Genomic DNA, 16,116 nt, shown 5'->3' on the forward strand with positions numbered 1-16,116 from the left:
AATTTTCGCATTGCTGTTTGCTCCCCTCTTCTTTCTCCAACACACAAACTTATTGTTGGTGTACCTGTGTGGGAGCACTGGAAAATTCCACAAGAGGCCCAAGGGCCACATCGCTCACCTGAGCACATCGACTAGGAAAAAGCACATATCAGATCAAAACTGAAAGTTTACTGGGGGGAGGGGGGGACGCTTGAATTTTAACCCCCCTGGGTGTCCTGATTTGAACAGAGTAGAATCTACACTACCTGAGGATGATTCCATATAAATAGAAAAATATCACTAATCATGGCTTTGAAGTACTTGAAAAGAAAATTTTAAAATGTTTCCCTATATATCCCTATGTAAAACTTTGGTCAGCCATTTTGGGCCCACCCTAGCCCCAGGGGTCATGATTTGAACAAGCTTGAATCTACACTAACTGAGGATGATTCCACATAAGTTTCATCTTTCCTGGCCCACTGGTTCTTGAGAAGAAGATTTTAAAAGGTTTTTCCTATATATCCCTATGTAAAAATTTGGTTGGGCATTTTGGCCCCACCCTAGCCCCGGGGGTCATGATTTGAACAAACTTGAATCTACACTACCTGAGGATGAGTTTCATCTTTCCTATTCCAGTGGTTCTTAAGAAGATTTTTAAAGATTTTCCTATATATTCCTATGTAAAACTTTGATCGGCCATTTTGGCCCCACCCTACCCCCGGGGGTCATGATTTGAACAAACATGAATCTACACTACCTGAGGATGATTCCACATGAAGATTTTAAAATATTTTTCTATATCTTTCCTATTCCAGTGGTTTTTGAGAAGATTTTTAAAGATTTTCCTATATATTCCTATGTAAAACTTTGGTCGGCCATTTTGGCCCCACCCTAGCCCCGGGGGTCATGATTTGAACAAATTTGAATCTACACTACCTGAGGATAATTTCATTTAAGTTTCATCTTTCCTGTCTCAATGGTTCTTAAGAAGAAGATTTTAAAAGATTTTTCCTATATATTTCTATGTAAAACTTTGGTCGGCCATTTTGGCCCCATCCTAGCCCCGGGGGTCATGATTTGAACAAACTTGAATCTACACTACCTGAGGATGATTCCACATGAGTTTCATCTTTCCTGGCCCAGTGGTTCTTGAGAAGAAGATGAAAATGTGAAAAGTTTACAACGACAACGACGACGACAACAACGGACAAATTTTGATCAGAAAAGCTCACTTGAGCCTTCGGCTCAGGTGAGCTAAAAATGTACAAAAAAGTTCGGCAAAGGTCCATCCCCAACCCCTACATTTGATTTCACAGTATTTCTAACAAGACACCAACTAAATATACTATAGACTTTTGTGGAAAGAGAAAAAAATGAAGATCTTCAGATTATTTCTTTAATTCTGGAGAGACTCGGATAGCAAACTGAATCATGATTCAATATTTTCCATGAACACAAGATACATGTATTATGTACAATTAAAATAATTAACAAACAAATCGGGCGCACGTGTCGATTACTTCATATGATGATTAGTTCAAAACCTTACAGATGATAAATTCTTATCAAAGTTCTAGCTATTTTGGTTCGAATCAACGTACTGATTTCTAGAGCGATTTATTACACGTTGAAAACACAATTTGAATTTTTTTCTTAACCCAAAGAATTGTGAAATTTTCAAGTAACTTTACAAATATTCACAGTATAATCTACAAAAAAAGTCTGACATTGGTTTTCATAATTTTGCTAAAACGAATCTTCACTCTTAACTTTCGCAACGATTTTAATTCTCGTAAGATTGGCAGCATTTTTCATGAAATGTACTAAGGTATAAGAACGTTCTCATCATTTGAATGAAAGCATCCCTCTGCTCAGAGGAAATTAAAAGCAAGACAAGGCGATCCCTTTGCACCAGCCAACAAAACTAAAAGGAATATTAAAAGTGTTCATTAAAATGTCAGTTTTTCAGGCTGCATGGTGAAAACAATGGTCACAGTGCGTGGAGACCGGAAACTGCCCCTGCCCCCGAAGTTAAAGCTGCCATTCAAGTTGACCTGAAAAGATTAAAAATTCTTTTAACAAGTAAACAACATGATATAAATAATAATTTTGTCAATCATAATGATATTAGAACTGAAATGAAATTTTTATACATAAGCATCTGTAAAAGGTACCTTTATTTTTTGAAGATGTTTACATCGGCGCTGGCGATAAATGGATCTGTTTATTTCTGTAGAACGTGTTGTTCAGATCTCGAATAACTTGCTCAGCATCCTCCATACAGCGGAAAGAAACCATGGCAGAGGTTCCTCCTGCATCGTTCCCAACCATAACTCTAACGGACTCTACAATAGGACTGTAACCTTGAACCAAGTTGTTGACTTCACGTATCGAAATAGTAAAAGGTAAACCTTTCATAAGCACTGGGAATCGTCTGCCCAGGTAGGGACCCGACGATGGGGGTGGTCCATGCGGAGAATGAGGCGGTCCATGCGGTGAATGAGGCGGCCCATGCGGTGGGCCATGTGGAGGACGCATGGGCGGATGTCCATGTGGTGGGGGTCCCTGAGGGGGTGGGCCACGGGGCGGAGGGCCTCCATGAGGCATGGGGCCACTTTTGGGTGGATGGGGTCCTCCGTGAGGCGGTGGTGGTCCTCGGGGTCCTGGAGGCCCGCCATGGGGACCCATACCGTGAGGCGGAGGGCCGTGCATAGGAGGATAATTTCCTCCTCGTGAAGGAGGTCGAATTTGTTTCAGGATATCCACCATTTCTGATTTTGGAATGGGTTTCACGCTTACTTCGTGATCACCTATTAACCTTTCTTGCATATTTAATGCTTTCTCGCATTCAGCATGGTTAGTGAACTCTACAAATGCTTCTCCTAGTGGCCTTCCATTTGAGTCATGCACTATTTGAATTCCTCGCTGTGCAATATCAATCCCATCAAAGAGTTTAGCGATGTCTTTAGCTACAACATGAGGTGGTAGTCCTTGAAGATGCACGCAATAAAGATTTGTAGTTATGCGATTTCTGTATTCACCATCCGGAGCTAAAATCCTGTTTGGTTCGACGTTTACAGGATTCGGCAGAAGAGGTTTTTTCTCCTGTTCATCGAGTTTTTTGTTTGCCATGACATCTTTCATACGCTCATGTAGAAGTTCCACTTCATGAAGACTTCCCGCCGTAATGCGGATAACACGAGAATTATACATTTTACCATCTAAGAGCAAAGCACTTTGAAAATCCGATAATGTTAACATCTCTACAAAAGCTGTGCCAGTGCATCTATTTTTTATATCATATTCAATGTGAATGCCTTCTCCATTCTTTGCTATTTCACATCCTTTAAAAAAGTCTACTACATCAAGTTTCTTTCCATTGATTCCAAGTCCTTTCATATGTATAATATATTGTGAAGTTCTTAAAGGTTGTTCCATCTTTGGACGTTTTATTTCTTCGCTTTCAGCATTCTCTTGTTTTGAAATCGGTTCGCAGTTTTCGAACTCTCTGAGATTACATTTTGTCACCTCAATTCGATTACCATCTGAAAAACGTTTTCCATTTTTATTAAGTCCTTCCCAGAAACTTCGTTGGTTTTGAAACTTTATAAACATAATTCCTGTTGCTTGACCTCTTTCATCCTTTTCACTCTTCATACCATCCCAGGGGATTTCGCATCCCGTAAAAAATTGCCTTATATCTCTAAAATTAACATGTAATGGGAAACCCTGTACTCTAACAGCAATGTCAGGATCAACGGGGAGCAAGGGTCGTTTAACACCTCGGGAATCTGTATCTTCCGGTAGTTTAATCTGTGCAAGAATACTTGGTTCAGTTTTCGTTTGGGTATTCGCCTCAGGCGTTTTAACCGCTGTTTTCTGGGTGGTGTTAGAAGAACTTCGCTGACTGTCAGATTCCTTTTTTTCTACATCGTCTTTAGAACGAGGTATATCTCTTCCGAACTGGTCGCGTCCTTTGCTGTCCCGCCTGTCTTTTGTTCGATCCCTATCTCTTCGGTCGCGATCTCTATCACGATCGTTTCTTTCATCTCTGCGATCTCTACGATCACGATCATCATCCCGGCGTCTGTCTCGATCTCTATCGTACCTGTCACGATCACGAGATCGTTCTCTATCTTTATCCCGGTCTCTATCTCTTTCACGACCCCGATCTCTGTCCCTGTCTCTATTTTGACTATATCTGTCGCGTGAATCTCTAGAATCTCTGTTATCGCGCGATTCTCTGTCACGATTATCCCGACTATCACGGCTGTCCTTATCTCGTGTATCCCGACGATCATCGGTTGACTTTAGTCGGGAATCTGTGTCGGATCTCTTGTTGTCTGTACTGTCTCGTAATCGATCTTTAGGATCCCTCATATCAGCGTCAATTGCAACTTCTGGTTTCTTAGATGACTCTGCCACGCGGTGTCCTTCACGTGCATTCATGGCAAAACGGTTATCGTGATCCAAAAGAGATGGAATATTATCTGGAAATCCTCGATCATTCGGATTAACTCTTGCAACAGGTGGAAGTCGGCGGTCTTGATCCACAGGAGGACGTTCAAAGTGATCGAGCAGTGGCCTTGGTCCTTGATCAGGTCCTCCTGGTCTTTGTAATGGTCTAGGTCCTCGCTGTTCCATTCCTCGTGGCCCAAATCTAGGCATGGGAGGGCCTCTTCTCTCTGGAAAACCACCATCACCTTCAAAATGAGGTCTCAATCCTGGTCTAAATGGTGGGGGCATTCTAGGTCCTCCTGGTCCACTAAAAGGTGGATAATTTTCAATCTTTCCATCAAGTCTTTTTAAAGGGGGCCCTGGTCCTAGAAGCCCATCGCCTGCTTGTGCATCACTGTCGGGGTGATCCATTTCTTTATCAAATGGTGGTCTTCCGTGAGGAGGGGTTCTATACCTGTCATCGTCTCTTGCTAATGGAGGAGATCCAACATCGTCAAAACGCGACTCTCTGTCTCCAAGTTGGGGATCCCTGTTAAAAATAGGTCTCTGATTTGGGTGAAATCTTTCCCTGTTTCCTTCAAATAGTTGCCTTGGATCTTGGGATCTGTCAAATGGTGGTCTTGAGTCAGGTCTATCAAACGGTGGCCTTGAGTTCGGGGGTCTTTCAAATGGAGGCCTAGACTCTGATAGCCTATCAAATGGAGGTCTGGACTCCGATGGCCTATCAAATGGCGGCCTGGACTCGGATGGCCTATCATATGGTGGTCTTGAATCAGGCGGCCTGTCAAAGGGAGGTCTCGAATCAGTAGGTCTATCAAAAGGATGTGCAGAATCAATGGGTCTATCAAATGGTTTGTCTCCAGATTGAAATTCATCATACGGGGGTCTACGATCAGGCGGCGGTCTATCAAACCGTCTATTATCGTCCCTATAATTTTCGTCTGGGTGCTGATTAGGTTGCTGTTCAAATCGTGATTTACGTGGCGGCGGTTCATCGGGTCCACTGCGTCTGTCAAATGGTCCTCTATTGTCAGAATTCCAGTCATATCTGTTTTGTTGACTCGGACCTGTGTCCAGAGGAGGTCTATCAGGGAAAGGAGGTTGTCTATTAAATGGAAAAGCGCGGTTGTCATCTCGAGTAAAAGGCAAACTTTGGTCACTATTTCTATCAAAACTGTCTCTTCCTTCAGGAGGAAACGATCTTTGATCACCATCTCTTGGTTCGGAATTTCTAAAATTCCCCTGGCTAGGGTAGTAGGGATCTCTGCCTTCTCTGGCACCTTGGTTAGGGAAGTCTTGCGAGTTTTCATTTGATCTCCCATCGTAAGGATCTCTGTTGAAATTATTTTCACTCGGTGGAGCATTTCCTCTGTATTGTGGCTTGTCATAGCCGTCTCTGTACTGTTCATACTGCCCTCTGGAATATGATTCTCTGTTGTACGGATCAGGCGGATAACTATTTGAATATCTATCCTCTGAGAATGATGTCAATGAGTCATTTGAGGTCTGCGAGGAACTTAAGAAATGTGACGATTTTTGATCATCTACGCTTGTTGGTTTACTGAGAATATTTGGATTCAATAACCCTGACTTGGAAAGATCGGAAATTAACTTCTGTGGATCAAACTGCAGATTTGACTCTTTATTCCCTTCATTTCGCGTATCACCAATCAGGGCACTTCTCTGTGCCGGGTTACGCTTTTCAAACTCGGTCAGTGGTCTTGGTGTAGCGTTGTCAGAATGAAAAGAACTCTGAGACGAACTGTCCACAGGTGGTCGAACTCCCGTCTGTCCATATGCAGCCCCAAAGCGATCGTGCTCAGAACTGGCAGTGTCTTGTTTTTCGGTCGATCCTTGTCTAGGGTATCCGTATCCCTGACTTGGGTCCATCTGCTGTGGCGGATACTGATAGTTCTGGGATGAAGCCACTGATGCCGGGGGTAGCTGGCTTTGTTGGGGAGGATATGACGGCTCTGAAGACGCAGGCGGATACTGAGACTGGTATGGCGGATCATTTGTACTCTGACCCCTTGCCTCCGCAATGACTTGTTGCATTTGTGTTTTGCTACTAAGATATAACATAATCTGGCTACCATCAATACTTCCCAGGTTCAACATCATAGCTTGCCTTGCATCCTCATCTGTGCTGAATGCAATGAACGCATCTCCTTTCTCTCCGCCAATGATGTGAACGCCCCCTGGCGGAATATTCAGACCTTTGAAGAATTGTCGTATGCTGGAGGCACTTGAAGACCAAGGGAGACCTTGGAGGCGTATGATGACCGACATGTTGTAATCCTGGAAGGATAAAAAGTTTGTTCACTGCCAATAAACATTAATAAAAGCTCATGTTTCTACAAACGAGTAAATCATAGATCCCCCTCCCCTCTAAATCTCGTAAAACAAACAAGTTACTGTAGATTGGCAAATAATTACGATGGTTTTAATTTCACCAAGTTCGGAATTTGTCATTTTTCCGCGAAATTAAACCCATCGTGAATGCTATCATTGTTTTTTTCAAATCGGTGAAATGCGTATACGTAATCAAAATTAATGTCTTGTTGCGTGAAATTAAAACCATCGCGAGTGGTACTTTTTAAGAAATCGTGAAATTTTAACACCGTGGAATTAAAATGACTTACAGTATTTTATTAAAATGATAATTGATAACTGAACTAACTCACCAATACACCCAAAAAATTATTTTCTTCTTAATCATACAAATCAATATTTCCTTAGACTTATGATATAAACACATACAATATAATAGATTTTGTTTGTATGTCAGATTTTCTGCGAAAATAATGCAAAACACGTTGTTACTTATTATTTGCATAGTCATATATTAGTGGTTTTCCTAGTGTTTTATCTTTGTAAACTAAACGACAAAATTAATGTTATGCGATTTATTTATCTACAAATTTGTTTTGCGATCTTCAAGTCGAATTACTTAATGCGAAATATCTCATACCCCCCCCCCCCCCCCCCGCCCCACCCCTGTTCTTGTTTAAGGGTTTGGACGGTATGAATCAACAAATAGAGACATAGACCCCTCCCAACAATAGAAAAACATTGTTAATTAACTGCCCCTTAACGTTACTGTTTTGTCTATTCTTTTTATAATCTTATTTTGGGTTAAGGAATTTCTGTTCGACTGTAATCCCCTATCAATATTTCAACCGTTCTGAAGCAGAAGAGGTTTAAAAGGGCAAGCATTGGAGAAAGAGTTCATGTTTTTAAATTTATTTTATTGTACTTGAAGGGAGTAATTTCTGTAAATTTTTTAATTCATTTGCAGAATTTTTTCTTCAAAATTTGAAGTTTTGAATAGTTAAGTACATAATGTAAACGAGAATAAATGACGTCTAGCTGCATATTTATTCTGATTTATCCTTAGTGAAGCAATATTCACTTTCTGGTAAAACATTCGTAATTTTGTATTGATTAAAATGTGGATAGTTAAAAAATTAATTACACAGTTACTAAGAGATTTTTTGAATGGCGTATGACCATCAACTCCGCATAGGAACATGGATGAAATTCACAGAATCTCTTTCACAGTGTCATTGCGCAACTTTTGATTTTGTATTCGGACGTCACATGATTGGGTTTTCTCACATAGCAAAACATGGAGACTGTTGTTCTTTCTCTATTATCAGGGGGTACCCATTTCTTCTTCGCTATCATTGAATAAAATTAATGATTCCTTTACAGAATTTTTATTATGAGAGCCTTTAATTATGGGGTGAGGAATGTGGCGGCCAAACGGAACTGATCGCCGGTGATCATAAAGCTCACATGGTAGAGCTCCTGAATGGGATTCAGGGGGCTCAAATTCGAAACCCGGCCCCAGGATCATGAAACATCTTAAGCTTACGTCAAAATATTCATGTTGTACTAGAATTTTGATTAGGTCAAATAGACAAAAATTAAAATATTTTTTTAATATTGTTTTACAAAAGAGTTGTTTTCTGCAAAATTAGAGATTCGTTCAATAATTAATAAATATTTTACAGATGATTAAAAAATTGACTTAAGTCTAAGTCTGTTTCATGATCCTGGGGCCTGGTCTGGTGTTCTGCATTTTTCCCCTCTCCCGTTACAGAAGAATTTAATTATTTTTCAAAAAGAAATACGTCTAGACATGAATGCCCAGGCCAGTATTCATTAGTTAAACAATTTTATTTTTTTTTAATTGTGTAGTTATTGATGAAAATAGTACAATTCCCAGTTACCCTTGGACTTTCAGTAAGGAGTGGCATTCTCGGCGCTACGTAATAAGCGTCTCTCGAATAGATGCTCATTGGTTAAGAAATTAATAACATCAGGAACTTTAAATTGTCAATGACAACGATGAGACGACGTAAGCGCTGTCTCTTTGCCGTGGGAGATATTGGTTAATTCCTACCCTCTTTGACATTATCCGTATTTCTATCCCATTTATACCGGTATTTCAACAGTGAATGAAAGCTGTGTCAATTTCAGACGGTAATTATGTAACGTCGAGAATGCCGTGCGTCTTACTGAAAGTCCAAGGTTAACTGAGAATTGTACTACCTTGAATAGTTTCTGAGATGTTTCTTTGGAAATAAGCTAAATATAAATTTGAGAAAAGTGAGGTTAGCTTAAAAGTAAATTTGTTGATAAGATGTTTGATAAATATCTTGAATTGTATCTTTGAACGAAATTGAAGTCATGGTCAAAGGAAAGGTCAAGGTAAAAAAAAAATGATGCAGTTGAACAGCTTTTAATTTATATGTACATGTATTAGCATGTGAAGTTTGCTTAAAAAATAATTCTTGTCTTTTTAAACGCGAGTTGAACGTAAAACGCATGGCGGAGCCAAAAAAAGTCAAAAGTGTGTCAATGTCAAATTTAACATGAACACCTAAAGCATGGTTATGGGGTTGTGGGCATGGTGTGAAGATTTTTGCCCCTTGTTTCTTTCTTGCTACAGAAGTGGTAGAAAAAGAATACCACAAATCAAATTCAGAAGTTCGACATAATTACGTCACTGGTCAAGTTGTGAAGATAATACTAGTATGTCGAGGACATATCCAACGTAATTTTGAACTTTTTCCTTAAATTTTCTGTACAATTAAAGAGTCCTAATAAATGAAAGAGCTTTGAACAAGTTTTATCAAGCTTTATTAAAACATATACTTCGTTGAAATACCAGTTAAAACAGTATGTTTGATATTTTTCTTTAAAAGGAACAGCTAGGGCTCTTCATAACTTTATATCCGTTCATTACACTTGGTTATGTTTGCTGATTGTTTATTTTTTTCATCTGAAAGTACTAAGAAATACATTTCAGAAAATTAAAAAAAGTTATCAGTAGGCACGGTGGGTTGTAAGATTTTTTGTATCCAAGTGGATGTTGATAAGAGAAACATCCGTACTGATTTGAGGATTGAAAGGTTGAACAACTGTATATTTTTTCAAAAGTGTGCTGGTCAGAAAATCAGTCTCTACTTAGTTTGACGATGCAAGGGAAACGGATCAATCCTTTTGTGTCCTCCACTTTCGCAAACGTGAAGAGACATTAAATCTCATTCGTTGTCTGTCATTAAATTTAAGGAAACAACTTTAAAAAAACAACTTATTTTCTAAAACAGGTGGCCCGTAAGTACTCCGAAGCTTTGGTCAGGTTTTTTTTTTCCAGATTCCCCCCTTTATAATACCTATCGTAGCCCCGACCTACCCTCGGGGATCATGATTTGAACAAATTAGAATCTAATCAACCCCAGGATGATTCAACTTTAGTTTCACCTTTTCTCGGCCAGTTGTTCTTGAGAAGAAGGGTTTAAAAAGATTTTCCCTATATATTTCAATGTAAAACTTGGATTCCATATTGTGGTCCCGTCCTCCCACCGGGGGTCATGAATTTAACAATTTAGAATTTACTTTACCCAGGATGCTTTAACATAAGTTTCAGCTTTTCTGGCTCAGTGGTAAGTAAGAAGATTTTTCCCTTTAAATTTCAATGTAAAACTTGGATTCCCTATTGTGGCCTCGCCCTATCCCCCGGGGGTCATGATTTTAACAATTTAGAATCTACACTACCTAAGAATGCTTCCACATAAGTTTCAGCTTTTCTGGCTCAGTGGTTCTTGAGAAGATCTTTTTTTTTAATTCTCATATATTCCAATGTTAAACTTAATTCCCTATTGTGGCCCCGTCCTACCCCCGGGGACCATGATTTTAAGAATTTAGAATCTACAGTACCATAGGATGCTTCCACCATAGCTTTTCTTGTCTAGTCGTTCTTGAGAAGATGATTTTTAAAGATTTTTCTTATGTATTTAAATGTAAAACTTGGATTCCTATTGTTGTTTTTTCATGACTATGTCCCCTAGTAAAGGGACTTGACCCTTCATATTTACAATTTAAACTCCCCTTTACCCAAGGATGCTTTGTACCAAGTTTGATTTTGATTTTGGCCCAGTGGTTCTTGAGAAGAAGTTGAATAATTTTTTCTAGGAGTTTGTCATTGAAAAGCTTACATGTTTACTCACAAAAAATTGAGGTACCTTACAGGCATTTCTGACAGATACAGACGGACTTTTATAATCCTTTGGGAAAAAAATAATTTTCCAATTTCAAATGTTTATGTGTTTGGATTCTTTAAAAACGTATAGAAACTGGTTTCGAAATCAGAATTTTATTAAAATTTAGAATATATTGCATCAAATAATTTACAGATATATAATACAGATTTTGAGGAATTTTGTACAAAATTAATAGTTTCTCTCGACTCTTCATGATACCGATATTCGAGTCTGTTTGAATTTCAAAGCCAATTCAGTAATTCAGTACTAGTAAATAGAGTGGAAAAAAGTCTAACAGGCCCGGGGTCTATATTGGGGGGGGGGGGGGGGGGGGGGGGGGGGTCCTGTCCTCAAGCACCTGTGCTTCGATCCACTATATATGTACTTAATTCACAAAGGGTTATTGCAACACGTGTTGCTTGAGATTTTCAAAAGATGCCAATAAAACTGGACGTTTATAAATTTGCTTTACACCTGTTTTTATATCTCTTTCGTTTTGTAGCTGTTTAATATACTAGCGGTAAAAATTTATTGAATAAACACCTAAACTTAAATCTGCCAAACCATGCATGTCCATTACTGTCTGTCCTTTTCTATTTACAGGCCGTTTTACTAAAACGAAAGTAGTCAGAAATTTTATATACCAATTATACAAAGCGAGTAGAATCCTGCAATAGATTTAAGGAATCACTGTCTATATAGTTAGAATAGTATGTTAGGACATCAACGATAGTGGGAAACGTGGGATAATTTGCATAACAGGCAAAGACATCCTTATGTATGATTATGTTTTAATATTCAAAGTATTTTGTCAAAAAACAAGAAACAAAAAACAAGAAACTTTAGTTTCAGCCAATCAGAGCGAATCGCACGTGCCTGCGCGTGAGTTTCACGCTAATTTGACCATGTCATCTTCTCTTCAATAGTAATATATCTTTATGCTTTACGTTTCAAGACATTTCGTCAAAAAATGTAAAAGTAATGGTTACTGCAAGTACATGTATATGTCATTTCACTCACTGCACGCGCTTCGCGGTTTATAAAGCGTAAACTGCCCCAAGTTATGTTATATCAAAAGTTTAAGGACAGATGATGCAAACAAAACATAGGTAATCAGAGATTACAGAGCTCACCTCAACAAGTGTTGTCTTTAAGTAAGGCAAAGTCACACAATTAACCAACAAAAAGTGTACATTCCAAAATTGAAAATATTCAAGCAATTTTGATCTGATACTTTGAAATAGACCTACATAAAAAATTTAAACTAGTTCTTCTTCATGAACATGATGAAAATGTAATCAAAATCCAGCATCTGAAGCAAATTTGAGAATTTTCATCTCTTGATGAAAACTTTAACCTGTTCACTCAACCGGAAAAAGTGGGTCAGATTCAGCATCCGAAGCAAGCCAGGTAGTGTGCATCCTTAGATGTATCATCCATGCAAGTTTGGTCAACATAGGGCTTATAATTACTTGGAAATGAAACATGCACCAAAAACTTTAACCTGTTCACTCAACCGGGAAATGTAGGTCAGATTCAGCATCCGAAGCAAACCCGGTTGTATCCATCCTTAGATGTATCATCCATGCAAGTTTGGTCAACATAGGGCTTGTAGTTACTTGGAAATGAAACATGCACCAAAAACTTTAACCTGTTCACTCAACCGGAAAATGTAGGTCAGATTCAGCATCCGAAGCAAGCCCGGTAGTATCCATCCTTAGATGTATCATCCATGCAAGTTTGGTCAACATAGGGCTTATAGTTACTTGGAAATGAAACCTACACCAAAAATGTTAACCTGCTACAAAAACATTAACCTGGTCATTCCTTTGCTGAAATTGCAGCATCTGAAACTTTGACTGGTACAATGAAACACACTAGAACCATCTTCCATGCATGTCTAATCAATATAGGACACAGAAGTATACTTAAAAAGAAAACTGCTCCAAAAAACTTAACCTTAACCTGGGACGCCGACGCCGACGCGGACGCCGACGCCGAGGGTATTACATAAGCTCCCCCAACTTCGTTGAGGTGAGCTAAAAATGGATGCCTGGATTGGTATATATTTTTTGGCCTAATTTCATTGCAAATGATGCAAATAATAATTTTTTGGAGTATAAAGAAATTGTAAACATTCTGTGATGTTCAAAAGTCTACCCTTCTAAACCTTCCTTATTAATCCATACAAATATTTTTCACTTCAAATTCCATTTTTGTGAAAATTAATAAAAAATTAAAAACTACTCGGTGAAATTTATTCATTTTACTAATTTCAACATGACCCAAGTTTTTATTTTCAAAATTTTTAACAAAAGTTTGTTTGTATCATCTGTCCTTAAACTGTTAAATGAGCTTCATTCCTTCAAGAGACTAAAATATGCTTAACATAATACAAGACGTAGAAAAAGTGATTTAATTCATTATATTTCCATTAATTTTACCAACCTAAGAAGGGAAACAGTGTTTCTGTTCACACAGTGTCTGTCCTTAGGGCAGTTAACGTATGAATTAAATACCGGTATATGGTTTCAATATGCACACCTTTATAGGATATATTTTTCTCCAAGTCCAAAAAGCACTTTTTGTTAGTGTTTAGAGCTTCCTCAAGTCAAACATGAAGCAAGCTCAATCAATCAGAAATCATAGCATGCTCGAAAATACATGTATGTCGTCACAGATAATTTACACATGTCAAATATGAAAGGCCCTCTTTTCACTATCAAAAATTACAAGGAAAAAAAAAATTTTTGAAAAGTAGGTCAAAGGTAAAGGCCGCGGTCACAGGGTCAAAAATCATATTGTATTTAGAAAGGTCTTGTCACAGGCCATATTCCTGTGAAAGCCTTAAATCTTCTCATCCAAAATTAAGACCTAGCCAAAAATCACGATGCATTTAGAAAGGTCGTGTGATAAGTAATAAACATATGTAATATGAAAGTCTTACCTGATCTTATTCAAAAGATATGACCAAGGTTAAAGTTTTTGTATAAGACGAATGAGATTTAATGTCCTCTCGCTTTCGTGAAAGCGGGGGGCAATTAGAACAAAACTGAAGGAGTAGCGTTTTAAAAAAGTATTTCACAGAAATTTCTGTAAACAAGGTTATAGCTGCAAATTTGTAGCGTTATGGTTTTATATTTGTCTTTGCCCATAACGCTATATACAAATCCCGTAATGCAAACAGGAACTAGGTCAAACTTCAAGGTCCAAGGTCACGAGTTAAAAAATTATAGTGTATTTAGAAAGGTCTTGTCACGGCCAATACATATTTAATAGAAAAGCCCTATCTCTACTCATTCAAACGTCGTGAAAAAGCTTAAAGATTTTGAAAACTAGGTCTAACTTCAGTTCAAGGTCAAGGTCACGGGGTCAAAAATTATAGTGTATTTAGAAAGGTCTTGTCACAGGCAATACAATCTTATATGAAAGCCCCATCTTTTCTCATCAAACGTCATGACCAAGCTTAAAGCTTTTGAAAACTAGGTCTAACTTCAGTTCAAGGTCAAGGTCACGGGGTAAAAAATCAGTGTATTTAGAAAGGTCTTGTCACAGGCAATACAGTCTAATATGAAAGCTACATCTTTTCTCATCAAACGTCATGACTAAGGTTAAAATTTTTGTAAAGTAGGTCAAACTTCAAGGTCAAAAATTATATTGTACTTTGAAAGGTCTTGACACACGTAATAAACATATTCAATACCCGGTAAGAAAGTCCTATGTCTTCTCATACAAAGGTTATGGCCAATTCAATGTAATGTTTAATTTTTTTAGTAGGTCAAATCTCAAGGTCAAGAGTGTATTTAGAAAGGTCTTGTCACATGTTATATTAATGTGTAATATGAAAGCCCCACCTCTTCCCATTCAAAAGATATGACCAAGATTAAAGTTTTTGTGACGGAAGTACAGAACAAAAGACTGACAGAAGAACAGACGAATGAGAATTATTGTCCCCTGGCTTTCGCAAAAGCGGACGACAATAAAGTGAAATTAACGGCGCAAGGTTTTTTGCGCACGGTTAGATCTAATTCCCTACCTTTAAGCGTTGTTTCATATGTAACCAACGACCTTGTACTCCCTAACAGTAGACATATTCGTTAACCAACCTGTATATTTTATCAATCTCCTAACCCCTATTAGTCATATCTACACACATCTTTAGCGAGATCTCGTCAGTAAGTCAACAGATAGTTGTAGGAATACAGAAAATTCAAAACAAGTGATTTTATTGTGATCTGTAATGAAATATGTACTAGTATTTTGTGTGCCAAGTTATATTGAAATCTGAAAAGTAAAGGAGGAGTAGTGTTTTGAAATAATATTTACAGAGAGACGAACAGACCGCTAGACAGACAGACGGATACCTTACTCAATCGTTCAATATATATATACTGCACAGACATTAATGTGTGCACTATCCAGTTTTTCCACTGTACAAATTCAAGTGCGTTCACTTCCCTGCTTGATCTTCTGGCAGTGAATTTGTAGGTGTGCTTCTTTGTCAGCGTGTTTGCTTGCTACCAAAAACGCCATTATAACGGTTACACAACTATATGTATCTGCACATTACTTAAAGCTGAACACGATTCGGAAAAGGAATGTGTCCGCCATTTTTGTTCGGAGAATCGCTATATCTGCAGAACCCTATATAAACGATTTCCAAATAAGGAAGTCAAGAGCGATAACCGTGAATTGCTGTAAATACACAGAATAAACAAGGTGCTAGTCCTTCTGACCAATCAGATAACAGCATTTATACAAACCCATGAGAAAATAAATAAAACACGTGGTTTTATAGTTTTTTGCTCAAAAGATTTTTGGAACATTTTTTTGTTGTTTACTTTATGCGCATTTAGGAAGAATATATCTATGACAATTCTACCGTGAACAAACACGACCTGAAAGCTTAGAAAGCATTTTAAAAGGGATTGAAAATCTGTCACTGGCTGGTAGGAATTGCAAAAGTTTAACTTACATTAAAAAATCTGATATAAATACGGAAAATTATCATTTAGAGTCTGACATAAAAATCTTATTGAATGAATAACAGTCCTAATTGTTTTTGCCGGAGTGTTTATAACAAAACCGTCCATGCAGTTTCTGGTTTGCGCGGTAAGATATTGGGATA

The 16,116-nt window shown here is 38.1% G+C and overlaps 1 protein-coding gene across 1 annotated transcript in view; it reads right to left on the reverse strand.

The window, feature by feature from the left end:
• Window positions 1-1,361: 1,361 nt before the first annotated feature.
• LOC134280738 (uncharacterized) overlaps window positions 1,362-16,116 on the reverse strand; it is a 31,541-nt gene continuing 16,786 nt past the window's right edge. Inside the window, exons 2-3 of the mRNA XM_062763201.1 lie at window positions 2,154-6,735; window positions 1,362-2,033 (exon numbers count right to left, since the gene is read on the reverse strand). Of these exons, the coding sequence (XP_062619185.1) occupies window positions 2,173-6,726 (4,554 nt within the window). The 5' untranslated portion in view covers window positions 6,727-6,735 and the 3' untranslated portion in view covers window positions 1,362-2,033; window positions 2,154-2,172. The remainder of the gene's footprint in view (window positions 2,034-2,153; window positions 6,736-16,116) is intronic.

This window comes from Saccostrea cucullata, unplaced genomic scaffold (genome assembly GCF_032062105.1).
Source record: "Saccostrea cucullata isolate Sc308-1 unplaced genomic scaffold, CSIRO_AGI_Scuc_v1 ctg105, whole genome shotgun sequence".
Classification (NCBI taxonomy): Eukaryota; Metazoa; Mollusca; class Bivalvia; order Ostreida; family Ostreidae; genus Saccostrea; species Saccostrea cuccullata.